General features: G+C 52.0%; 1 protein-coding gene across 1 annotated transcript in view; it reads right to left on the bottom strand.

Moving 5' to 3' along the window:
- Nucleotides 1-11,438: 11,438 nt before the first annotated feature.
- Nucleotides 11,439-25,321, bottom strand: part of Blk (BLK proto-oncogene, Src family tyrosine kinase) — a 45,776-nt gene continuing 31,893 nt past the window's right edge. The window contains exons 5-13 of the mRNA XM_052734252.1: nt 24,538-24,636; nt 23,265-23,368; nt 19,589-19,735; nt 19,094-19,246; nt 18,035-18,214; nt 16,903-16,979; nt 14,694-14,844; nt 13,819-13,950; nt 11,439-12,426 (exon numbers count right to left, since the gene is read on the bottom strand). Of these exons, the coding sequence (XP_052590212.1) occupies nt 12,221-12,426; nt 13,819-13,950; nt 14,694-14,844; nt 16,903-16,979; nt 18,035-18,214; nt 19,094-19,246; nt 19,589-19,735; nt 23,265-23,368; nt 24,538-24,636 (1,249 nt within the window). The 3' untranslated portion in view covers nt 11,439-12,220. The remainder of the gene's footprint in view (nt 12,427-13,818; nt 13,951-14,693; nt 14,845-16,902; nt 16,980-18,034; nt 18,215-19,093; nt 19,247-19,588; nt 19,736-23,264; nt 23,369-24,537; nt 24,637-25,321) is intronic.

The following is a 25,321-nucleotide window of genomic DNA, read 5'->3' as shown; positions in this document are numbered from 1 at the left end:
ATAATCTTAAACGTGATTGGTACAAAATGTTAAGAATCTATAAGTTGCTAGGTCAATGGGAGAAAGTAAAACTGTCTTCTTTTTTCCTGTGGCTCCTATCTGTCCAAGCTATCTGCCATTTTTCTGCAGGGTGGAGGAAAGTGTGCTCAGTCACTAGGCAACCTGTGTACAGCTGGATGCCTCTGGTGATAGTTAAAGGGAGATCTGGAACTGGAGGTAAGGTTTGGGAAAGGAGGAAGTAACGCTTAATTGGCACATCCGCCAGGCCTTCTCAAACAGGTAGCCTGGATGGTTAAGTCTGTTCTTAGAGAATACAGAGGTATCTCTGATAAAGTACTCTCCTCCATCTGGGGATGGACCTGGCCGGATGCTGCTAATGATGATAATTACAGGGAGGCTTGAACTGGGGTTCTGGCTGAGCATAGCTGTCAGTGCAGGAGGTTATCTAAATATTCCTAGAAGTGGTTAGATAAGGAGTTAGAGGTCTATAAAGTTAGTAAGGCTGTAAGAAAGAGGGGTCCGAGCTGAATTGTGTAAAGCTATTACTTAATGTCCACCTGACCTAGGTGGTGTCTCCTTGTGGAATTTACCAGGAGACTTGCATGTGGACTGTTATTACTGCTAGTCCTTGAAAGTGGCCAAGGGAGATATCTGATTCCAGAGAAAGCCTTTCCCGAGGCTGTTCTCCAAATACCTGGAATGTGTATGTCCAGAGAGTGATCAGTCCATACTGTTAGCCCTTCTTAGGGAAAAGTCAATTGGGAAAACTATGAAGGCACACATGATTTTCGTAACAGAAGACAGCTGATATATAACAAGCCAAGTAACACCAAAAACTCCTTGGGATTTGGCTTCCTCTGGAGGAATTCCCTGATTCCTCCAGGTAGTGACTTTGCCATAACCAGCTGAGTTCTTGTGATATATTCCTGCGGCCTGCAGCAGCAAAGCACACACCTGATGCTTTCATGCTCTTATAGACCCTAACTCACATCTCCTTCCATACACCATTCCATTCCCCTGGAGGAGGCACTGTTAGGATCCACACTGGACAGCTAAGGGAACCGAGGCACAGCACAGTCAGGGTGAGTAACCTGCCTGAAGTCACCAACCCCCAGGAAGTGGCAGAAGCAGGATTTCCCGGGCAGGTGTGTCTACCTCTGGAGCTCACACCTCCCTCCACTGGCCCCTGACAAAGCCCATAGGAATTTCTGTTAGGACTTTATACCCAAGCTTTGACCAAGAACCCTTGGCTAACACAGGAACTTGCAGAGAGAAGTGGGGAGGCTGAGCATCCTTGAGGTTGGTGGACAGAGTGCCACCAACTCTTCACAGACCTGCTCTCTAGACAAAGGGACACATGAGAACACTCATCCAGCCTCCAGTGGGTGATAGCCACTAAAGACAGAGCCATTGTTTCGGGAAGATTGGTCTCACCTGCAATGAAACTCCAGAAAGAAAGTCACAGCATCATTAAGGTGACCAAGGTCATCTCCTGCAGCCCCTGCTGAAGTGCTTATGTCTGACCCTTGTGTTGGTGTCTCAGACTATAGAGAAGAGTCTAGCACAGGCTTCTGGGCTCTTGGTCTCAATCAAGTTAGATTAAACCACTCAATGTCCATACACTCAGTTATTAGCACAGTCAAAGCTGGAGATCAAGCTCAGGACCACAGACATGTAAGATCAATGCTCTTCCACTGAGCCGCACCCCCAAATCCTTCAGTTCCTTTTACCAATACCCATGGTGGTTCCATATGGTCTAGCCCAATCTTTGAGAGCATCATAGGAACCTAAGAGAATCTGATGGAAAATCCCGACTGGAACCCTCATATCACACAGACCTCAGTCCCTCCCCACCCAGCTGACTCAGCTCTTGGCAGAATGATCTCCCCAGCAGTGGTGTTGGGGGAGCAAGACCTCCAGTCTGTCCCTCCACCTTACCAACTGAGCTGGAGAGGAAAAGATACAAAACCGGAAATCAAAGTCATGTCAGCCTGGCAGTTAATACACCCACTCCCTGCCTCAGTTTCCTCTTCAGAGCCCTCTCAAGGGAGTGTAGGTCAGAATGACATGTATAAGGTTTCCAGTTTCAGACAGGCCCTCAGCCAGTGGCTGCTAGGTAGGGCTGGGGTGAGGTGGGAAGGGACTATGTTCAGCCTAGGTAGAGCTGCTGGGAAGATCCCTGGCTGGAAGCCGACAATTCATTCCAACTTTTCTCCCCAACCCCAGTGCCAGAGGAGACCCAGCAGGCACCCACAGCCACTGATGACCATAGCTATGTGGACTGTGGCCTCTATTTCTTGTTCTGTTCTATCCTTTCTACCAGCCTGCCTGAAGATTATGACTACAGGCTTCATAAACATGGTCAGATTTGTTGGTGGGAGACCCTGGGTTAAGGAGATGGCTGCCCTCTGCTCCAGTCCTATCCCTCTAAGATAGATCCTTGTCACCCACACACCCCTCCTTTAGACCTGTTCCTTGTGCTATGCATACCCTCACCCCTTCATGACATATTTTTCTCTCCCATGACACACCCACCCTTCCACATTCATGGCCTCCAAATAAATCCACCCCTTCATGGTACCTCACTTCCCATAACCCATGCACACCCGTGATATGCCCCTCCTCAGTAGCATGCCCACCTTACCCTCTGACTCTTCTTGGGCACTGGCTGGGGTCCCTGTATTGTCAACTGCTCGGGAACTGATCTAGAAAAGGTATAACCATCATCACTGGCATCTGAGAGAATGAATGTGGTAGTAGATTTCCCTAATTAGCCTTTCCAAGCCTCCATCATCGTCTCCCACAGTGAGGAACATAGAGTAGGAGCTTTCTAAGAGGTAGTCCCTGCCTCAGGAAGTAGGAGGAGTAAAATAGTCTGCAAACTAAGAACCAGGGCACAAAAGTGTTTGGATGACAGCTAGAAATCCCAGAGCTTGAATGTCTACAGATGTGACCAGAGGACCTTGTAGTCCTCCAACACTAAGGCTCTAAGCATCTGTGCTGAGGTCTGGGACAGCATCTTCCCTGCAGAGATGGCAGCAGAACCCAGAGGGAGCTGTGATTTCAAAACCAAGTGGGGACAAACTAAATCTCCAAGACTCAGGTGCCGTCTGCAGACAGAGAATCATGCTGTTTGGACTCTTTCGGTTTTCTCCCTGGATTTTTTTCCCTGATCCTCGACCCCTGCACACTTCTCTGAGAGGCTGCCCCACAGGGTCCTCCTCCTAGAAGTCTAGGGTTGGGTAGAATCTGAACTCACACTCTAGACTATGCTGTCAAACTGGAGATCTTCAAAGTAAGGCAGTACTCTCGCTTTCCAGGAGATAAGGTGCCTGGAGAAGGATTAGCAGCACCGCCAAGGACTGGCTTTCAAGGAGTAGGCAGCTCCCGGACATCTTAGGCAAGTCTCTGGAAGCTTTGTAAATTCTCACCGCAGAGTGAAACCTTCTCTGGCTGCTGACTCTTTTACACCAGCTTGGCACATCCTATTTCCCCAAGAACACTAAGCATCTAAGAAACCCCACCTTGGCTCATCAGAATTATAGAGCTGGAAGGGACATGAACGATGATGCAGTCCTTTCCATTTGAAAACGAGGAAGCAGAGGTGCAGAGATTAGCTGATGACAAGAAGATGATGATGAAGGTGATGGTGATGGTGGTGATAATGGTGGTGATGGGGATGAGGGTGATAATGATGGCCGTAGTGGAGATAATGGTGATGGTAGTGATGGTGGTGATAATGGTGATGGTAGTGATGGTGGTGATGGTGGTGATGAAGGTGATAATGATGGCCATAGTGGAGATAATGGTAGTGAGGGTGGTGATGAAGGGCTAGAGATGCTCAGTTCCCAACACTATGATCTCCGTTCTAGGTATGAGAATTCCTGGGGTCCTGTGAGCTAGCTGGAACACACGGGACACTTTCCTTATTCCCATGGAGGCTTTTGCTTCACTTGTCTTTCGGTTGGGACGATGAGACTGGCAGGTGGCCTGGCTTAGTACAGAGAAACCTGGGTACCAGGAGGCCCTGGGAGCATTGACCCCATAAAGTGCTCTCTGCTCCTCTCACTGCCTACGAACTCAGGGGACACATTCGCAGTTGGTTGGCTTGTTCATGACAGTTGTGTGAGTTCCACTTCCTGAGACCAACTTCACTTCCAAGGAAAGGGAGACAGAGTACGTCACCGATGAGAGGCACAAGAGGAGACCCAGGGCTGGCATTGCTGGGGTCCACTGGGACCTTCTGTTTCCTAAGCAGAAGTCCTGGTCTGCCCATGTGTACACAGCCACAGCTGGTCCTGACGCAGTCACATGTTTTCTGGTCACTCGGTCCCTTGCTATCTCTGAGCATTTCTTCATCTGTGACGGGGGAACTCTGGGATTTACCCGACCTCATTCACGGATGGTGCACCGTAGGGACACATTTAATGCCTGGTGCATAGGAAAGGAGAGCCACAAAAAGACAATTGTCTTTGAGGTGTGCAAGGTGGTGGGTGCCTTCAAACAGGTCCCTCCACACACAGGGACACTGACCTCAGCCACCACACCCCTTTGCATGGGACTGGTGGCTGAGCTTCTTGGGCCGCCCACTAGATCTCCCCTTCCTGGAGGAATGAAAGAGCTGATAACCCAGAAAGGGTGAATGTAGCGGAAATGGGCCGGTGTGGGGTGGAGCCGGGCTGGTACACAAGGCCTGGTATTGAGCTGCAGGGTGGGACCCAACCCCCTGTGGGGGGTCACACCATCCATTCTCTGCCACCAGGCCAGATTGCACAGATCCATCCATCATTGCCCACAGGCCTGGCCTTTCCCTTCTCCAAACCCATTAGTGCATCCACAGGGCAAAGAACTCTGGGAGGCAGGAGGGAGGGAGCTGACAGTACTCTCTCTCCCGGGGTAGTCACCCACCCGCTTCCCAGAGGTCAGGAGATTCTCTCGGGTGGGTATCATGTGGTCCTCACATAAGCCTGTGGCTAACAAAAATACAATGTGTGTGTATAATCAGAGCAGGTACGATTTCTGCTTCCCATCCTGTGGTTCACGTCTTCCTGTCTCCACATGTTGAAGAGCCCACTCACAAGAAAGCAGTCATTTAACAGCCCTGTTGCCTTTCCATGTCTGAACATTAAAGCACTGTAGGCAAGTCCTGCTTGTTTCTCTTTGGAGAAATGCTTTGCTGGGAGGGAGCTTTCCAGATGCACAACAACCCCACAAGTGTGTGTGTGTGTGTGTGTGTGTGTGTGTGTGTGTACGAAGCGCGCATGCTCACAGGCTTCTGAGCCTGATCACAGAGCACTCTCGTCAGCCTTATGACAGTGACAGCTTCCTACATCCTTTGCAGTGTGTAATGGTGGCATGAATGCCACCTTGCTATCTCATGGCAGAAAGTGATGTACCGGTGTTTAGCTTGCCTTGTCCCGTGTGTTAGTGCGCCCAGCACTTTTTCCGTTTCCAGGCTGTTAGGGACTCTCCCAGGCACCGCTCCACTCTTATCACTTCTTGTCTCCAGGGTGTTTAGGAACAGGAAGCCCCCCCAACCCCCCACTCTTGGGTTTTCTTTGCAGTAATCCTTTGTTATACAGGCACTGCAAATATTTTCTTCCCCGATGACACATACTTTAACTTTGATCAGAGGTCACTCAGAGAGTCTCCAGCAGGACTCATGGCCAGGGCAATCTGCTCCAGGCTGTTTAACTCCCGAGTTTCCCGTGGTAAAACTCAACCTGTAAAATCCTAGCAGCCACCTTTCAGGGCAGCATGCCTTGGTCCTGAGGGCCACAGAGCCACCGTCACACCCAGCCCCTATTTGGCCTCTGCTTAGAGAATGCATTTGCCAGAGGGAAGCTGAACTTGGGACTGCCTTGTAGAAGGCCACATGGCAAGCAGGCTGGAGCCTGGACTTGTCTGTCCAGATTTGTGAGCAGTGAGATTCGTCTCTGTCTCAGCTCTTCCTGAACTCCAGCCTGGACTGAGCCCTGCTCCAGTGGGTTATTCAGATTCGATGTGCCACTATCTATGGGCTGTGGAAACGGTAGAATATTGGCTCCCTTACCATTCAATCATATAGCGCAAACACAATGGAGCCCTTCCTGTGCCATAGGCTGGGACACAGTGAGAGACAGACACCGTGTAGCTCGCCCGATGACACCTTCTGCTGCTCCCGACTTACTTATTCATACACATCCAAGCACTGCACCGTATGTGGGAAGGGGGTGGGGGTGGGGTTACTGTGCAGCACTGGGGCCAGCAATATGCTGAGGAACCTCATCAGCTGTCATGTGGAAACCTGGGAGGTGGGCGAGAGACAGCATAACGAAGGAACGATGCTAATAGGCTTACAGGATTCCACAGTCACTGCCTGTCTGGGGTCTCTGGGTTGGCTGGATGTTTCGTGTGCAGCATGCAGCCCGTGCACACACCTGCACGTGCCTGTGCCTTGCCATCCTCACCTCCAGAACGGTCTTATGTCGTCTCCTGCTCTCTGGAGAGCACAGGGCACAGAGCCCAGCTGGATCTCTGAGAGACCAGGCCCTAGAGGTTCATGGGAAAAGGCCATTTACAGTCCAGGGCAATCATCAGGAAGCTAATTTTAACCGCGAGAGCAGACTGACCTTGGTACTGGCAAGGGCTTCAACAGAGATGGCCCTAGATGGTACCCTGGCCCTTCCAGAAGGCAGCAGTCTGAGATAATGCACTCCCCTGGCTCTCCTACCTCCCCCTACTCCCTGTCAGCTGCTGGGCAGCATTCCCTCCACCTCATCAGTCCTCAGGAATCTTCCTCCAGCCCTGAGACTAGCTCCGGTCAGCCTCCATCAGCCTGTGCTGCCCACACAGACCTGGTGGTCCAGGGGCCAAAGTGCAAGGTGGACATGGAGGAGAGCAGGTTGGGAGTTTGGGGGAGCTAGAATCTGGCAGGCTAGACCCCCAGGTGACTCCAGGGAAGGTGTTTCATGGCCTGGTTTTCCACTTTCAAGTGTGTCCAAAGGAAGGGAATGTGCATATATTGATGATGTTCTTTCTGCTGTATGCAGAAGCCTGGGCCTGGAGCTTCTGGAACATCACACAGATTCTCCGTGAGATGGAGAAGAGAAGTAACCGTCCAGGGTCCCAGAGCCCAGCTGAGGCGGTGGGTGACTCCTTCATAGCTGGTTCTTCCATGGCTTGACACACGCACGGCAAGGGAGGGAACCCCAGTAAGATGGGGGCTGAGTTCAGGCCCTGGGAATTCTGAGGCTGTCGCCTACCCAGGTTCTTTCTGTGTTATCTGGTTCCACTTCTCCCAGGACACTAGCTGAAGAAGGCTCTACAGAGTCGGGGAGAGGCTCAGCCCACCCGTCGGGGTCCTAGCAAGGAAGACTGGCAGGAACCTCACCTTTAGATCTTGGTTTGTTCATCACAAAGTGAGAGGGGCCGGCAGACTACACCCGAGGGCTGAGAAGTGACCTGAGAACACGTGTGAAGCCTAGACACAGTGACACACAGGTGGCACTGTTGGCCTGGGGACTGTCTTAGCATCCTTGTTTGGGAGCACAGCATCCTTGCTTCACGGAAGGGTGAAGACAGAAGCTCTCCTTGGGAGGGACCCTGTCTTGTTCCTGGATGCTTCTCTTCAGGGTTAAGTGTGACCTCAGAAAGTAATAAAGTCGCCACCTTCCACGACAGCCAGATAATGTGCCTTGTGCACCCGCAAGTTTAACTCAACAGAGTGCTGGACACTCTCCAGTGATGTCAGGCAGAGTTGTGATTCTACGGAGCATGGGATGGTGACCTCGTAAAGAGGGACTCTTCAGGACAGGGACAGCTGGGACACCATCCAGCAGCAGAGTCCGCCAGGCTAGAGGCCTCAGCGATGCCTGTCTCTCTCTTCCTTGCTTCCTGTCATTTTCCATGACCCCTCAGCTCCCTTGCTGACCCGGAGTTTGCTTAACCTCTGTAAAAATATTTCCCGAGACCTCATTCGTCCTGGGGTATATCCCCTGCTCCCCATTTGTCACACGAATGTTATCCTCGGGGCCTATGGCTGAGTCCTACGGTGCTAGGCATTTGGCTGGTGCTGAGAGTCAAGGTCCCGACCCCACTTCCTAGGGGTACAGTGGTGAATCATAGTCTGGATGTCTTTCTGTATGCTGTCTGGATAAGTGAAGACGTCGAAGGCCAGACAGACAGCACAGGAAGGCCCTACAGACGGCAGTGCTGTGCTGGCCCAAATGTAGCTTGTTTATAGGATGATTACTCTAAAGACACTATCCTGTGCTCTCACAGAAGCGCCTCGTGGCTGGCTAGGGAACAGGACTTCTCAGAGAGAGGCCAGTCTGGTTGGGAGAGTTCATAAGAGTATATTTCATCACGTATTTCCACGGTCTGAAGATCCCAGAGTAAGCCACCATCTGTTGCCAAGAAGCTGAGGTCACTAGCCGAGCAGATCTCACCATGCCACCCCAGGTCCTCGGAAAACACTTCATTTGGCCTCAGTTTACCACCTGTGAGAGGCGCGAGCTCATGCTGGAATAGACGAGAGGTTTCCAGAAAGCATTTCTGGCTGTGTCCCGTTATCTTCTACAAGGCAACCACAGAAGACCTACAAGGGCTGCATTGAATCGGAGGAAACTCAGCTTCTCTCTCGATCCAGCATCCTGTGGGCGTCCTAACCCTGGCACCGCCACGTTCTCTCTCCAAAGATGGTTGCTTCTCACCAGCTGTGTGGTAAGTTAACTTAGGCTCCCTGTGCCTGCTTCCTCATCTGTGGCATGAGGACCTCCTTCATCCTCAGTGTTGCTTATAAAGGTCCCGTTTGCATGGTGTGAAGATTCTACATGGTGTGGGCGTCAGTCTTTCTTTAGTGGTGCTCCAGATTCAGCTGGGTTGTCGCCTATGCCCATGAGCCTGTGGGAGGTCTGGGTGTCCCTCTGGTTTCCTGCTCTGCCTTCTGCACTGTGTCTCTCTCTCTTTATCCCTTCGAGACAAAGCCTCAGAACAAGACACGTGTCTTGACTGATAGTGACAGATCTGAGTGGAGATGTGAGCATGTGTGCATCAGGTCTACCTGGGGACACCTGGGGACATCTGGAGGTTCATGAATGGATCCCAGGACAGTGTGGGTCTAGCCTGTCAAGCAGGGTCTGAAGAGGTCTAGTTAGGACTTGCACAGCTGGGCCTCCCAGCCAGGCCCACAGCACTCCCATGCCTGGTGACTGTTGTCCAGTGGGACAGCAGAGTGCAGAGGCCCCAGGCACCGGGAGACTACCAGGAGCGTGTGATACAACTCTATATCAATACACCTCTGGACGGAGGCTTCCAGGGACCAAAACCAAGACAACTTGGGTTATTATAAGCAATGTGGGACTGCCCCCCTCGGCCCATTAGCACAAGTCCTGTGAAAACAAACCAAAAGAACAGAAAGCCACAAGTGCCACGAAGACGTGGAGGAACTGGAACCTGGGACATAGAGGATGAAGAAAAATGATGTGACAGCATATTGGTTTCTCAGAATCAAGCCTCTCAAATGGCCATTTACTCCAGCAATGGGTCCAGAGGACACACGTGTTCACAGTTGGGTTATCACAGAATGTCTACCAGCAGACAGGGGGATGAAGATAAAGTGTTATGTCTACTAACCAGAATAGTACTCAGCCTCATAAAGGAGTGGGATTCTGACACATTCTGACCTTGGATTTGCAGTTGGCAGAACAGTAAGAAATGAATGCCTGGGTGCAGCCACTGGGCTACAGGAGCCCTGGTGAGCCCCACTGTATCTTCAGAGTGTTCCTGAGTTCTTCAAACAGCCCTTCAACAAAGGTTTGTCCGCACCATTGACACCCAAGGAACTGCAGGCTTGGAGGAAGGAGGAACCGGGTCACTTACTCAGTCACACCCCTGGAAAGTGCCACCCATGCCCCCACGCTCTGGATAGATGTGAAAGGTGAAGCCCTGAAGGGGGTTGCATGCCCAAGAAGGGGATCCCAGAAAGTGATGGTATGCAGTCACCCTGGGGGCCTGCCAGTCAGAGCTCCCAGGCTACTCGGTGACTATAATACGAGCAGGCATTCCTGCAACTTCCTCTAAGACAGGCTCTGAAATAAGTGCTGTGCACAGGTGAACTGTCACCACAAAACCTCACAGCACACCTGGTGTGTTCCCATTTCACAGGTGGGGAAACTGAGGCTCAGAGGTGTGACGCACTGTACCACATACCCTGTGAGAGAAAGTGCTTGGACTTCATCTTATCCCAGACATCCATTGTCTCTCATTTTGTAGGTTAGTGTGCCCCAGTTCTGGGAAAACAGATATGTATCTCAGGTCATAATGGTCCTGGGCTTCCCAGGCTCAGTCTGTATCCTTCATCAGAGCTCTGGGCAAGAGGGCAACCATTATATGACCAGATGCCTCAGGTACAGGCTCCTTGCCAGTGTCTCCATGGCCACCACCAAGGTTGGGAGAACACAGCACTCCACAGCCACCTCCCCTCCCCGTTAGCAAGATGAGTCCTCCCCCAAATGATGTTTTTCCTATTCTTATTTTCTCTGCTTCTCCCTCTCTTTACATACCCCTCCCCCACTCTCCTGTGTCACCTTCTGGTTGGAAGGCTCTTTTGTCCTGTGTAAATTTGTGAACAAGAACACACAAGGGGACCTTCTTTCAATGCGGGGAAAGTGCGCCCCCTTGTGGAGACAACTCTTCCTGGTCTATAATGGGCTCCAGCCTCACCTGGCAAGGGCCTCTGCGTGGCCAGAGTGAGCTAGTCTTTGACGTCACCTCTACACCAGAACCAGGAAGAGCCACGGGGCGTTCACATGGAGCCAGAACTCTTGGAAAATAGTATGTCCCAACAGCCCACTCAGATCAGCTGCCCAGATCTGGATCCTGGGCAGTCGTCATTAGTGCCCCCTTGGACACATTTAAATATGAAGCCACAGGGGGTGGAGAGGGCTTAATGAGAACACTTTGCTCTGCACACACGAGGACTTGAGTTTGAATCCCTAGTGACCATGTAAAATGCCAGACATCACTGTGGGTGTCTGTAACCTCAGCATGCAGGAGGCTTAGGGCAGAGATACCGGCAGATCCCTAGGTCAGGAAGACTATTCCGGAAAAATTGTGCTTGATGGATCGGCGCCCTTAAGCTTCTGTGGAACACAGAGGATAGCGTGTGAACCCCGATGTAAAGTGTGTCAATATCGGCCCCCCAGGAGGAGTAAGCATGCTCACTATTGCAAGATGTTAATAACTAAAAGGACTGAGGGTTTATGGTTTATGGAAACTGGACTCTTTCTGCTTATTTTTCTGTAAACTTAAATTGTCCCCCCCCCAAAGAACCCTATATAAACAAAACAGGATGCATGGGAGACAGAAAAACAGGGGAGAGAGTCGCTGCACTTGGGGGGATCCCCACCCCATCTCATAGTTTTCTGTCCATATTCTGGGGTAACTCAGAGCTGGCTTCCTCGGAGCCCAGGAGGTCCAGACACGGAGTTTGTGGGGTGAGATCGCCACCTGCTGGCCAGGAAAGACATTGCCAGTTGTGCCCAGTGTCCTTTGCTGGGTGTTGGATGTGGGGTGGCGCTCAGGGTGCTCCCCACCTTCTGCACACACCTTGTGTGTCGCATCTGATTGCGTGATCAGTAAAGACCTGGAGAAAGGTAAAACTCTCAGGAGTTTATTATGGAAAAGTCCCAAAGTGCGGGGGTGGGATGGGGGGAGGGAGACAGCCAGGCCAGGGATACCTGGAGGATTGGCCCGTGGTTCTGGAGCAGCAGACAGGGAGACCCTTGCTGTCGAGGCTCTGAAGGTCAGAGAAGTAGGAGCTCTGGTCACCTGCCATCAGCCACCCTCTGGGTAAGGACCGCCTTACACACTGCTCATCCCTTACAGTTCAGACTCAGCTCTCAGCACCCTCCCAGGTCCGAACACAGTTGGAGGTAAGTTCTAAAACAACCCTTCCTTGTTTTACATGCAAGGAACAGGAGACACAGAGCAGCTCGGTAACTTGCCCAAGGGCACACAGTCAGTGAAGGGTGGACCGAGGCTGTGCCTCGAGCGTCCGTGCCCTACGGTGAAGCCACCTTTGTCCCCTGGTTCCCTCAACTGAGAAGTAGGTATGCCATTCCACAACCTGACTTCACAACCTGTCTGGGCTGGAGGAAGAGCCAGGTGCGAGCATGTTAACCTGAAGTAAGCATCCAGCAGGAGGCTCAGGAGGGAGCCCTGCAGAGCCCACGGGGGGCTAGGGCTGCAGCTCATACTGGCCCTCCGTGGCAGTGTAGAAGTCCTCCAGCACCGACTGCAGAAACTCAAAGGTGGGTCGCTCCTCTGGCCGGCTCCGCCAGCACTCGGTGATGACGTCACGGTACAACTCCGGTGGACACGCCTCCGGGCACGGCATGCGATAGCCATGCTCTAGGCTTCGGATGACCTCGGGGTTGCTCATTCCTGCGGGAGGGTGGACAGGGTGCATCAGGGCAGGTGGTGCTCCAGGAGTGCCGTGACTGGCCCTGGGGACGGTAGACCAGCACTAGATGGGAGACAGCAGGCTCTGACACACTATGGCCAGCCTAACCCTGGAAGGTCACATAGGTGTCGGGGTCATACCGCTTTGTTTCTTTAAACACGGTTTTCTTGTATAGCCCAGGCTAGCCTTGAACTGGAGATCTGTCTGTCCCGGCCTCCTAAGTGCTGGGATCATAAGCTTGAGCCATTACGTCTGGTTCTGGGGCCATCTAATTTTTTTTTTTCTAATCTGTGTGTGCGAGAGGGAGAGCAGAACAATGGGCAGAGGGCAGAGGGCAAAGGACAAAGGACAGAGGATAACCTCCAGTGTCTATCGTCGCCTTAATTCGTGTTTGAGACAGGGTCTCTCTATGTTATTTGCCATTGCATACTCCAGGCTAGGTGGCCTTTGAGCGTCTGGGGTCTCTCCTATCTCTCCCCCATCTCACTGTAGGAGTGCCAGGATTACAGACCTGTTCTGCTGTGCCCAGAGTTACCCCTGGGTTCTGGGGAACCAGGATCAGGTCCTCTATGCTTGCCTATCAAGCACTTCACACACACACACACACCTGAGCCATCTCCCCAGCCTTGGTGACATATTTAAGGATGCCTTTTGCTTTACACTGTTTGGAGAAGAGCTGGGAAGGAACTATGGGGTTTTCAGCAATCACAGGCAGCTTCTCCTGGATGTGTATTCGCTATGTAAGTATTCACTGGAGGGGGATGCTGTGGAAAACAACCACCCATAGCAGCTGCCTGGGCCCTCCTGACTTGGGCAGGAGTCCAGGTCCTCACCTCAGGACAGAACTTTGGAGATCCCACCCTGAGGGGTGAGGTTAAGCTGAAAATCTTGTCCTCAACCTACAAGCTGTCTCATAACATTCACTGTGCTTGCTCCTGGGGATCCATATGAGCTCTTTGGGAGGAAGGATGAAGCCCTGTGGCCTGAGCAATGCTAGCAAGGAGACAGAAGCCCACAATCAAAATGCAGGTCTGGGCCTCAGTCCCTGTGACAGGACACTGCCCTGACCAGTGTGTGGTCCCTGTGACAGGACCCTGCTCTGACCAGTGTGTGGTCCCTGTGACAGGACCCTGCCCTGACCAGTGTGTGGTCCCTGTGACAGGATCCTGCCCTGACCAGTGTGTGGTCCCTGTGACAGGATCCTGCTCTGACCAGTGTGTGGTCCCTATGACAGGATCCTGCTCTGACCAGTATGTGGTCCCTGTGATGGGACCCTGCTCTGACCAGTGTGTGGTACCTATAGATACTGAGCCTGGGGAGTCACTATGAGGATGTTCCAGGAGGATGGTGAGTAGTCCAGGGGCAGTACCTACCTGGGTAGGGGACACGTCCATATGTGATGATCTCCATCAGCAGGACTCCGAAGGACCATACATCAGCCTTGATGGTGAACACCCCGAAGTGGATGGCCTCTGGGGCAGTCCACTTGATGGGGAACTTGGCCCCTGCCAGGAAAGTGCATTAGCTCCAGGGACTGCCAACTCTCCACCCTCATCCCATAGGCTTAGCCCTGTTTTCTCAGTCTCAGGAGCCAGCCTGAAGTCCCCTGAGGAGAGGTATGGATCTCCAGGCCTTGGTTATCCTCCTGACTCTACCACTTAGGGTACGTTCAGCCTATACTGCTTGCTTGCTCAATGCACTGAAGTCTCCCTGCAAAGTCAATTCTCCTCCCTCATATTAACAGAGCAGAGCTCCATGGCAACCCTCACTCGGGTGCGAGAGTGGGATGATTATGTTTTAGGGCCGCGTCTTCCAGGGTGTGCTCCATGACCCCCTCCTTCCACAGGAGGTTGATAGGAACTGGATGGGAAAAGTATTTTCTCAACTTAGTCTGGGGATCAGCAGGTGAGACAAGTGGGAATGGAGTGCCCTTGCAGGGCTCCTCAGTTCCTTTACTAGATTCCTGTGCACGGGAGTCTCCAGGTTGGGAGGGAGATAGTTCAGCATTCCAAGGCCGTTAGGAACAAAGGGTCCCAAGGTGCTCCTTTGCATGAGATGCTTCTCTGCCTAGCCTCCCTCCATCCAGGGAAAGGAAGCACTGCACTAGCCGGGAAAGAGCCCAGTGTCATGGCAAACACAGGCCCATGGCCTCCCTACCCATCTCCAACACCAAGGAGACGTTCAAGGGGGCTTCAGGGAACTGAGAAGTGCAAAGGCTTCCCTGTGGGTGGGGGGAGAGTCTGCTCACCCTCTTGGGCAGTGTATTCACTGTCGATGATCCTGGCCAAGCCGAAGTCAGCGATTTTGCAGCACAAGGTCTCAGACACCAGGATGTTGGCTGCCCGCAGGTCACGGTGGATGGAATTCATGCGCTCAATGTAAGCCATCCCTTCTGCGATCTGAGGGGACAGGCCACATGGTGAAAAGCAGCAAGAATGGAGCCCACCAGCCTCACATCCCCTGCCAGGCGATGAGGAACAAGGCTGGGTGGGGAGTGGGGAGAGAAAGCATCCACCCCTCCCCATGAGACCAGAGCAGAGCCCAGGGCACCAGAGAAGCTGCCGTCAAACACCCTAGGCTGACATCCACACCCTGTCCTCCCTTTCCAGGCAACTGTCTCCCGGGTTCTGCTGACCAGGGATAGCAAAAGAAGGCTGGGGCTGAGTGAGGGAGAAGAAGGGATGAACAGGGTGTACAGGGATAGCAGGGAAGGACAGGGTTGCTCCCTCAGTGGACACTTCTCTGAGAAGAGCAACCATGCCTTGAATCACTAATGTCCAACAGTCTGTGTTACTTCCTGGGTAGCGAGGAGGTCACAGTTCTGACCTGGGACTTGAGAAGTCATCTCTAGCACACAGAGTTAGGGTCAATGTTGAAGGAGCTGACTGTGGCTGAGGCCCTGAACCTGCGCCTGTCCCAGGGTGAGAGTGGAATCTAGGGGAACAGAGGTTTTCATAGAAGAAGAGCCTCATCTGTCCCAAGCACCTGAGCCAGATCATTAAGGCTTTGGTCACTCACTGATCGATGGATAAAGTGACCTCAGCTCTCTTCTGTTCCTGCAGGCTGCCGGCCTCTGAACGGATCCTACTTGCCTAGGAACTCAGGTACATACTCTCACAACCTTCCCTTGGTGGAGGGTCTTTGTGCCGTGGGGTTAAAAGGGAATGGGCAGAGAGAGATAAGGGAAAGGAATGACCTGACCTGAGATAAGGAAAGGCTTCTGACCAGGAAGTGACTGCCTCAAAGCCAGTGGCCAGGGTTAACTTTCTGCACCTCAGTAGGTCTCTGCTACCCCAGTGGAAAAAGACTCTGTGACCTCAGTTCCTGAGTCTGATGCCAGCTGCAGATAATATGGGGCAGTGTAGGAAGCTACAGTGGGCAAGCAGGCATGTGGGTTGAAGTGTGGGCAAGAAAGCTCCCCTTCAGAGCTCTGTATGTGTTGACAGCATGTCTCACGACCTGACCACAGACCACAGCTTTCTTGCTGAGAGTTCCAGTTTTAACAGCTGCACTCAGAGCCCCCAGATGTGTCTTCCTGCCAGTTAGACCCCTCAGCTAGAATCCCCAGGGGAGAAAGACACCTCCCCATCTTGATTCTGCTCTCTCCTCACAGAAGCTGGAGACTTCTATCCATGGACCCAGAGGGAACCAAAGGCCAGTCCAGACGAGGTCTGGAATTCCCTGATGGTAGATGTATGTCAGTGCGTGCATATGTGCGTGTGTGTGCGCACACGCGCATGCGTGTGTGTGTGTGTGTGTGTGTGTGTGTGTGTGTGTGTGTGTGTAGGTGTAGGAGGTGTCTCTAGAACGTTATGTCCCTTGTACTCTACAGGGCTCATGCCTGCCAATCAGGCTAGGGCCAGTTCCAGGGCTGCGTCAAGACTTGGGAGTTCTGGGACAGGATGGATGCATTGAAGAACAAAATAGCAAAGCATGCCTGCCTACCTACTAAACAGAACTCTTGCCTACACCCTGGCTTTCCAACACCGGTCACCATCTCTACCTTCCTAATATCCCATCATGGCTGCTCAGAGTTGGAACTACATTTCCCAGACTCCCTTGCAGCCAAGTGGGTCATTGAGGCAAGTGGAGTGGGGAGGACATGCAAGAGCAAATGAAATGGGAATGTCCCTAGAGTGAAGAAGGCGGAATTCTATCCCCATCCCCTTCTTGCTGGCTAAGAAGAGGCAGGGGTGGGTGGTAAAGCCAGCGGTCATCTGACATAGTAAGGTGTCATTCCATGCTAAGATTCTGTGCCCAGCAGAAGATATCAGTGGGCAGAGCCTCTCATCTGTCCACCTCCAGGTACTTATACACTTAGTACTTCAGGCTTTCTGTCCTTCACAGCCCAGCCCACATCTGACCAACACAGCCTCTCACCAGGGGATTCAGTATAGTCACAAAGCACAGAGGGGGTATCATCACTCCAGGATTCCTCTGCGTCATAGTACACCAACCTGGGCTGACATGTCAATCAGTCTTGGAAGGGACAATCTGCTACCTTCATCGGTCTTCAGAAAATCCAGCAAGCATCCTAGGAAAAGAGAGACAGTGACTGCAAAGCGGCTCGACCCCGGCTCTGTGGTCCTGGTCGGTGGAGGGTCTGCCTATGTCTGCGGAGCCTCATACTTCATGGGAACACTCACCCCTAGACTTCCAAAAGTTAGTTCTCAGCCAAGTTCAGGGACCTGTCTGGGGTCTCTTAGGTCAGCAGAGCTGGAGTCAAATGCCAGCTCTGGGCCTGAGGTTAGTGTTCTTTTCAAGCATTATGTTCCCATGTGTCTTCCTAGGTCCATTTCCCTCCTTGATGGAGACTTCCCCTAAGGGAAGCATTAACAAGAAGACACCAGGAGGGAGAGCTGGGGCTTGTAAAAATGAGACTCCTCCACTGCCAGATAGGTGCTCTTGAATATTCAGCCAGGAGGCAGGCACCCAGCACAGTCTATGATGCCGGCTCCCTTGGTGACAACTATTATAATTAGCATGGTCACACTGAGGACCTGCAGGAAACAAGGTGACATCAGGGCCATAAGAGGGGCGAGGTCCCTTAGGCAGAAGGTAGAGCCGGGTCTGATCCCTGGTCAACTGTCCCCTGTGGAGACACTGCAGAGGCTACCGGACCTCATACAGAGGCTGCTGGGTCCCATTTCCCTTGACACCCGTTACTTTGAAATGTTCACAGGCTTGGCAACGTTCCAGTAACTGGGAAGAGGTGGAACTGGGTTCCACCTTTGGATGCCCAGCCTATGGCTCTTTCTGATTTGCAAGGCTCTGTCCATCACAGTGGGGATCAAAGTATGATGTGTGTGCTGCAGAAACAAAAATGAGGTTCTGGAAACACAGGGCATGCATGTTCTGGACGTGGAAAACATACTCCAGAAGCAAACTCCATGCTCTGGAAGGCTGCGCTTCCCGAGCTGAGAACAAAGCTCTGTGAAGATGATTCTCCCTTGTTTCTCAGCCTCCCCTCTCATAAGATAAAGCTTACAGATCCCCCATAGGAACCCCCAGCCAGGCCAACCCACCACCATGCTCCACTCTCGTTTCTACCCTCTAAGCCCTGTCCTGTAGAGAGAGGAAGGGCCCCACCTCTGGCCATGTACTCCGTGACGATGTAGATGGGCTGTCTGGTGACCACAGCGTAGAGACGGACCAGCCTCTCATGCTGCAGGGTTTTCATCATGTTGGCCTCGCCCAGGAAAGCTTCCGGAGACATGGTTCCCTCCTTCAGGGTCTTGACGGCCACCTTCAAATTGTTTTTGTAATAACCTGACAGGGCAAGGGAACGGAGGAGCCACTCAGGCATGGAAGAAAACCCTTCACCACAGATTCAAGCCCTACTCTATGTGGGCCCAAGGCCCAAGCTGGAACATGCAGTTCCTGAGGGGAATAGATGATAAGAGTGCATGTCTTGTGTAAGATGCCAGCCTGTCTCTACAGACCCCATGATGCAGCCCCAGGCTGTGGTGGGATTCATGCAGTCTGAGGGAAATAGGACGACATCCACTGAAGGGCATAGGCAGTAGCTGGGGCTTGCCCTTCCCAGGGTATTGGGCCTTGTGAGGATCAGGTCTATAGTTCCAGCTAGAGGTGCCTCAGTTCTGGGTGTGAGACTCTGGGAGGCATCAGAATGGGACTTTGAAGTCGTGCTCCAGAGACATGGACCAGAGCAGAATAAGACAAAGGGCCCAATGTTATGCTTGGAAAGTGTTATAAATACACAGCAGCAGCAGCAGTCGCTATGATGGAACGGTGTGGGCACTGGGGTCTGAGCTCCCACAGTCACACACCAGCAAGTGTGGCTTCTGTTTGCACAGACCCTGGAGCTCCTGCCTCCTGGCTCTTGGCTCCCAATGCCTGATGGATGGCATCTGAGGACCTAATAAAATGGTCAAGTGTACGTAAGTTTAAAATTAGGGAGAGCTGGATTCGAGTCTCTTCTACTACAAGGAAACTAGAGCAACAACGTGAGTCCCTTGGCATCTGAGTCTTGTTAGCTCATCTGTAAAGGTACATAGCTATGCCTCTGTCCCTCACAGGCATCTCAGGGAAGGGGGTGTGCTGCCCATATGGAGCTGTCTGCCTCCGTGTCCACTTCAGGCTCAGAACACAGAGTAGAGTGAGGGAACCCGGGATGCTACAACTCACCCATCCAGACTTCTCCAAACTGCCCAGACCCAAGTTTCCGGACCAGCTTAAGAGACTGCCGGGGGATTTCCCATTCATCCTGAGCCCAGGGGTTCTTCGGAGCTGGGCTCACACAGGGCAGGGTCAGTCTCTGGCACAAACCATCCCCCTTCTCTGTATCAGGGAAGAAAAGAGAATCTGGAGGCCACCAGAGCAGACTTCCCTTAGGAACCACACTGTCTGTCCCCAGCTGTGTCCCTTCTCTCCTCCCTCCCACTGTGGCAGGCAGGACATGATGTCTGGAACCTGCACTCTCTGAGGCTGCAGGTCCTTGTTACTTCCCAAGTAACCCCATGTCAAGCATTAGGCCACTGATCTTAAATCGTTAAACTGAAACTTGGCAATTCCTTAAGTCCGGCTTGGCAGCCCCCACCCCCAGTTGATTCATAAACTTTGGGATCATACAATAGAGAACCCAAGAGTTCTCTGGGACCCCCGTGCCCCAACACCTCTTACTAGAATAGTGCTCCACCAGGGCCTGGAGGGTGGGGAAGGTGATCCGTGGGGAGATGTAATAGCCACCGTCGTCCAGTGAGCGGATCTTATAGTGCTTGACCATCTCCCCCTGGGTGGTGACATCCTTCACAGACAGGGAAAAGGCACCTGGAGGGTTAATAGACACATGAGAAGTCAGGCAGGAATGTAAATCCAGGACTAGGGGCGGGGCTCCCGTGATCTGAAGGGGTACCCCCAATTCAGCCATTCCAACACAAATTCCCTTTCCTTTTGTCTTAACTCTCCCATCGGCTATCTGACCCAGACTTTCCCTCAAGCCCCCAAACTGCCAGGGCATCAGGAACTCTGGGACAGACAGGACCATCTCAGCTACACATGGGTCCTCTCCCGGGGTGCCTGAGATACTGAGAAATGGAGGGTTGCCAGGGGGCTTGGAGCTTTAGTATCTTTGACTTGAGGCCTGATGACTTCCCCAGAGAAATGGGCATTCAGGGCCTCCAGTTCCATGCCCTTCCCAGAAGCAGAGCAAGCTATTCCCTAGAGGTCTTTCCAAATTCACACTGTGTTTTCCAGCCTGTGTTGACATTTTCATACGGACAAGGAAGCAGGTGGCCAGGGGTTAGTACACAGGAAGGAAGAATTTTCAGCTAAGAAATGTCTTCCCTTGAGCCTTTATAAAACGCCTCTGCCCAGCCCTGTGGCTGCCACAGACTCTCCCATTTTCAAACTCTTTATTTGTGAGACAGGGACATTGAATGGAGGCCACCCGGAGAGGTAGCAGCAGGCTTGCGGGTGAGGGGGCACTCCACCCTTTCTGTAGACACGCCTTGGAGGAGCAGTCCCACCCTCTGCCACAAGGGGTCAGACCTGGACACCTCTCCGCATGAGGACCTTGATCCTGTTCTGTCCTCATTGTTTTGGGTGCTTTCCTATCTCAAGCCTCTTCCCTGCTTGTTTGTGTCTTTCTTGGCCAATGTGACCCTCACAACCTAGTTGTGAAAGAATGCCAAGAGGCTGCACTCCTGTCCAACACACCTTGAGGCTGCCACAGCCCTCGCCCCTGGACCCCAGATTGGATACTGCAGACCTCCCCACCCCACCCTGCTCATTGCCGCCGTGCCTGGGTCTCTACGGGCCCAGAGCAGGCACTATGGAGTTTATCATCCTCACACCAGCACAATGAGGTCAAGAGCTTTTCTCGCCAGGATGCTGTACCTATGTAGGTTCCTGGCTCTACGCCAAAGCATCCCTTTTTTTCCTTCACTAGTTACAGCTTCTGAAGCTTGAAGCCCTCCAAGGTCCTGCCTACCTTATGGCAACTGAGTGTTCTTAAAGAGCACCCCCAATACCATCAGCGATATGTCCATGGGACCTCCTGCCTTTGGGAAGTCTCTGGGCTGCCTGGGGCATATGGAGAAGTATGGATTTTTTTTTTTTTTTTCCAAAGCCGGGTTTCTCTGTGTTGCTCTGGCTGTCCTGAAACTCACTCTATACCAGGCTGGCCTCGAACTCACAAAGATCCACCTGCCTCTGCTTCCCAAGTGCTGGGATTCAAGGTATGCACCACCACACCTGGCTTAGTATGGGTATTTAAACATTTATTTTTATTGTATGTGTATGAGTGGATTTTTTTTTTTTTTGCTTGCATTTCTGTGTACCATGTGTGTGCAGGGCCCAGAGGCCGGAAGAAGTTGTCAAATTCCCTGGATTGGAGTTATAGACATTTGTAAACTGCCATGTGGGTGTTGGGAATAGAACCTTGCTCCTCTGGAAGAGCAGCCAGTGCTCTTAACCACTGAGTCTTCTCTATAGCCCCACCGTTTTATTGTTTTGTTTGTTTGTTTTGTAAGAAAAAACGTACTTTTTTATTCTTTTGCAAGTTTTTTTTGTTTTTGTTTTTGTTGTTTTTTGTTTTTTGGTTTTGTTTTTTGGTTTTTCAAGACAGGGTTTCTCTGTGTAGTTTTGGTGCCTTTCCTGGATCTTACTCTGTAGTCCAGGCTGACCTTGAACTCACAGAGATCCGCCTGGCTCTGCCTCCCGAGTGCTGGGATTAAAGGTGTGCGCCACCACTGCCCGGCTAGTTTGACACCGTATAATGAGTCACAGTCATTTTCACTCACCATCACCCTCTCTCAACTCCTACTCATCCCTACTAAACCCTTTCTTCACAGATTCCTTAACACTGAATAGTCCATCTACCTTTGAGCTAGGACATTAGTGGATCCTCACATAGAAACCAATAACCAGCTGCTTGAGAAGCTGAGGGGCATCCCAAGGGTCACATGGGGCATCTGCGGCAGCTTCTTGCTTGGCTTGCAAATAAAGGCTACGGCTTTGCAGTGTAGGGTGGGATTCTGCTTCGGAATTATGAGGAGCATGCGTGTACACATGGAGAATCGCACAGTGTTGAATGAAAAGCCACAATAGAGAGACAGCACTGTGGAAGGCTAAAAGGGAGTGAAAGTTAACCCAAGAAAAGAGGAAAGGGCTCTCGACCAACCAATCACCTCTCAGGGAAGAGCCAGTGGAGGAGTGAGGGGCTCTTCTATTGCTAGAATGTTCTGCCTTCTGGCTGTGGTTACACAGGGGTCTACCTATTGCTCTATGTAATTTATATCCACTCATGGTTTTTTTGAATGCATTGTACATGCTTCCTACTTTATAATAAAAAGGATCTTAAGGAGCTGGGGTGTAGTTCAGAGGTAGAGGGTTCAGAGCTGGGGTCGAGGACTTGACTAGTGTTTGAGGTCCTGGGTTTGATTCCGAGAACCACAAACACAAGTGAGGGCTTGTCTCCAAAACAAAACCAAAGCCATTAGAAAGGAGTGTCAACTGGGTGTGGCGGCACAGGCTTGTGATCCCAGCGAGAGGAGCAATACAAGGTTAAGGTCAGCCTGGTCTACATAGCAAGACTCTTTCAAACAATAATAAATAAACAAAGAGAGCGATGGGGAAGAATACTATTTAGAAAATGTCAGAGAGAAGGGAGGGAAGGAGAAACAGTGACTCGAGGCTGGAGGCAGAACTGACTCAGTCCCAGACAGATTTGAATCTCTGAGTCTTGGGTGTTGGCTCTGATTTTGTTGTTGTTGTTTGTTTGGTTTTCAAGACTGGGTTTCTCTGTGTAACAGCCCTGGCTATCCTGGAACTTGTTTTGTAGACCAGGCTGGCCTCGAACTCACAAAGATCCACCTGCCTCTGCTTCCCACGGGCTGGGATTAAAGGCGTGCGCCACCACGCCTGGCAGCTTCTAATTCACCAGGCATTGGCCCATCTACAGATGGACACAGGCCACTTCCCAGCCTCCTGAGACCTGCCAGCCTCTGCCCAAGATGCTTTTTAAAGATTCTCTGAGCTTCTTGACTCTTTGATTCTAAAATGTGGCCGGGGACTGAGAGCTATATGGTACCTTTCCTTTCTCAACCCCTGTCTGCCTCACTTCACTAGTTTATGACCACTGCGGCCTAGGGCTTTCCATTCCCTCTGCCATCCAGGTCCCAGTGGTATCAGTCTTGAGGCCAGGAGAACAGCGGGTGTGGACAGCCTCAAAGCCAGCTCCCAGGCAGGGACACAGGACAGAAGGCATCGGGAATCCCTCTCACTCCAGATTGAGGCCTCAGTGGGGGCTCCCCAGGACCACGCACAGCAAGTGGGATGGTGAGGTTACCGGACTCACCTTTATTGCTCTCACTCTCTCTGATGAGGAAGGCTCCAGCCTTGTTCATCGGAGCCAGCAGCTGCCTCTCGGCATCCTTCCGGCTGATGGTCCTGAAGAACCATCTGGAAAACAGCAAGAGTGGGTGAGCCTCAGAGTTGGTGACACCCCCCAAGTCAATCCTGAGATGTTCCTCACATCTCGTTCAGTTAAATGCCCATAAGTCCCTGCAACCCCATTCCATCCCATCTCCCATCATCCTCCAGGCTCACGTTTTCCCTGAACGAAGTGAGAACATCGGTTAGGTGACCTCTATTAGTGTCAGACTGCAAAAATCACACCTGATCCACTATCCTCCCCCTGCATCAGATGTAGTCATGAGGTTGACATTTTCCTGCCATCTGAGTGAATAACGGTACTGCTGGGGGCTTTCTGGGCCTGGATTTCTCCCAAGTCCCCTCTCTTCAGCATGGGGCTTTTGTTACTTGTGGTCAGATGTAAAATGCTCTCTCCAGGCTCGTGTGTTTGGGTATGTGGTCCCAGCTAGTGGTGCCGTTTTGGAAGGTTGTGGAACCTTTGAGACATGAGGTCTAATTGGAGGCCACGGGGGTGGCACTTGAGGTGACAGGCCAGCTCAGCTTCCCTGCTGGAGCTCTGGCGAATTCCTGGCCCAGTGAGATGTGAGCGGTCCCGAGATGTACATTCCTACCACCATGAACTCTGTTTCCCACCACGATGGACTGTACTCTCTTAAAACCATGAGCCAAAATAAATCCTCCCTTAAACTATATTTTTGTTAATAGTGACAAAAGACATAACTAATCCAACATGGTTCTGGAGAAAGACCCAGGGCCCATGGGGTGTGGGAAGGGAAGGGAAGGAGGTATCACCACCGTGAGATGGTGCGTGCCCATGTCTCTGCACCACGTGAGGGAGTAGGTGAGTGGCCCAGGTGGACCTTGGAAGCTGGTGATGAGAATGCTGAAGAAGCCCTCTGGGAACGGTCCCTAGAGGTGGTGGGGAGTGGTTGCAGGACGTAGAGCCTCGCTGCGGATTCTGGAGGGGACCAGACATTGGGATCGCCACATCCAGAGAAGCCAGGAAGCAGGTGGCTCTTCTTTCAGATGGGAAGACAGACTCCCTTGGCATCCCTCAGAGTGTTAGAAGATATCCAGAACCTATGACTCCCAGCCCCTCATCAACAGCCGCCATTAGCTCACTTCCTGGCCCTGCCATACTCAGAGTGGCTGGAGCAGCCCTGCCACCTCTGGCTTGAGGCAATTTATCCACCTACTTTTCTACTTCCAGAGTTTCCACTGGGGCCACAAAGTTGCTGGGCACATAGCCTTCTCTTCCGGTGATGAGTGACCTGGCCAACCACCAGTCTCCAGTGCTAGGGGGAAGAGGGGGAGACAGAAACATGACAGAGGCTCCCCCAAGATGTTTTGGGCAGCTCCCAGCATCCCCAACAGATCCCACTCTGGTAGGAGACAGGATGGCAGAGACGGACGGACAGTCTGGTGGTAAGGAGGTGCTGTGTGAGTGGCCATTCCACTGTGCTGAGCGTGTGACAGACAGGAGGGGTCCTGGTGCAGAGTAGGAAGGGAGATTTGTCTGGACAGCGTGACTGGCCTGAGGACCATGTCCTCTACTAAGCAGCCCCCATCTTAATGGGTGGGAAGTATCCAAAACTATGGAATGAGTTGGGTCTAAGAAAACAAAACCAGGAGGGCTGCTGACAAGGGAGGACCTGGAAACCTATGTAGGGTCAAAGGTCAGGGCCCTTACAGGTTCAGCTCAAACCCACTGCAGAACTTCAGGAACAAACCAGACCTCGAGGTTCCATGACGTAGGCTTAAAGGGTGGAGGAAGGGAGAGGGACAGGGAGAGCACGGGCAGACATTGGAGGGTGTCCTGAGAAAGAACACAGGAAATAAGCCAAAATGGAGTTCCTATGTGGGGTCCAGAGGGGCTTCGTGTTAGATTTTAACAGCAGAGCGGAAGGCTGGAAGGAGAAACAACCCGGCCAGAAAGGCCTGGAGGGGAGGACAATGGCTCAAACTGGAGACAATACTGGG

This window comes from Peromyscus californicus, unplaced genomic scaffold (assembly GCF_007827085.1).
Source record: "Peromyscus californicus insignis strain IS unplaced genomic scaffold, ASM782708v3 Scaffold_12__1_contigs__length_115047231, whole genome shotgun sequence".
Taxonomy (NCBI): domain Eukaryota; kingdom Metazoa; phylum Chordata; class Mammalia; order Rodentia; family Cricetidae; genus Peromyscus; species Peromyscus californicus.
Note: the sequence above shows the minus strand (reverse complement) of the source record. Positions and strands in the feature narration are given on the sequence as shown.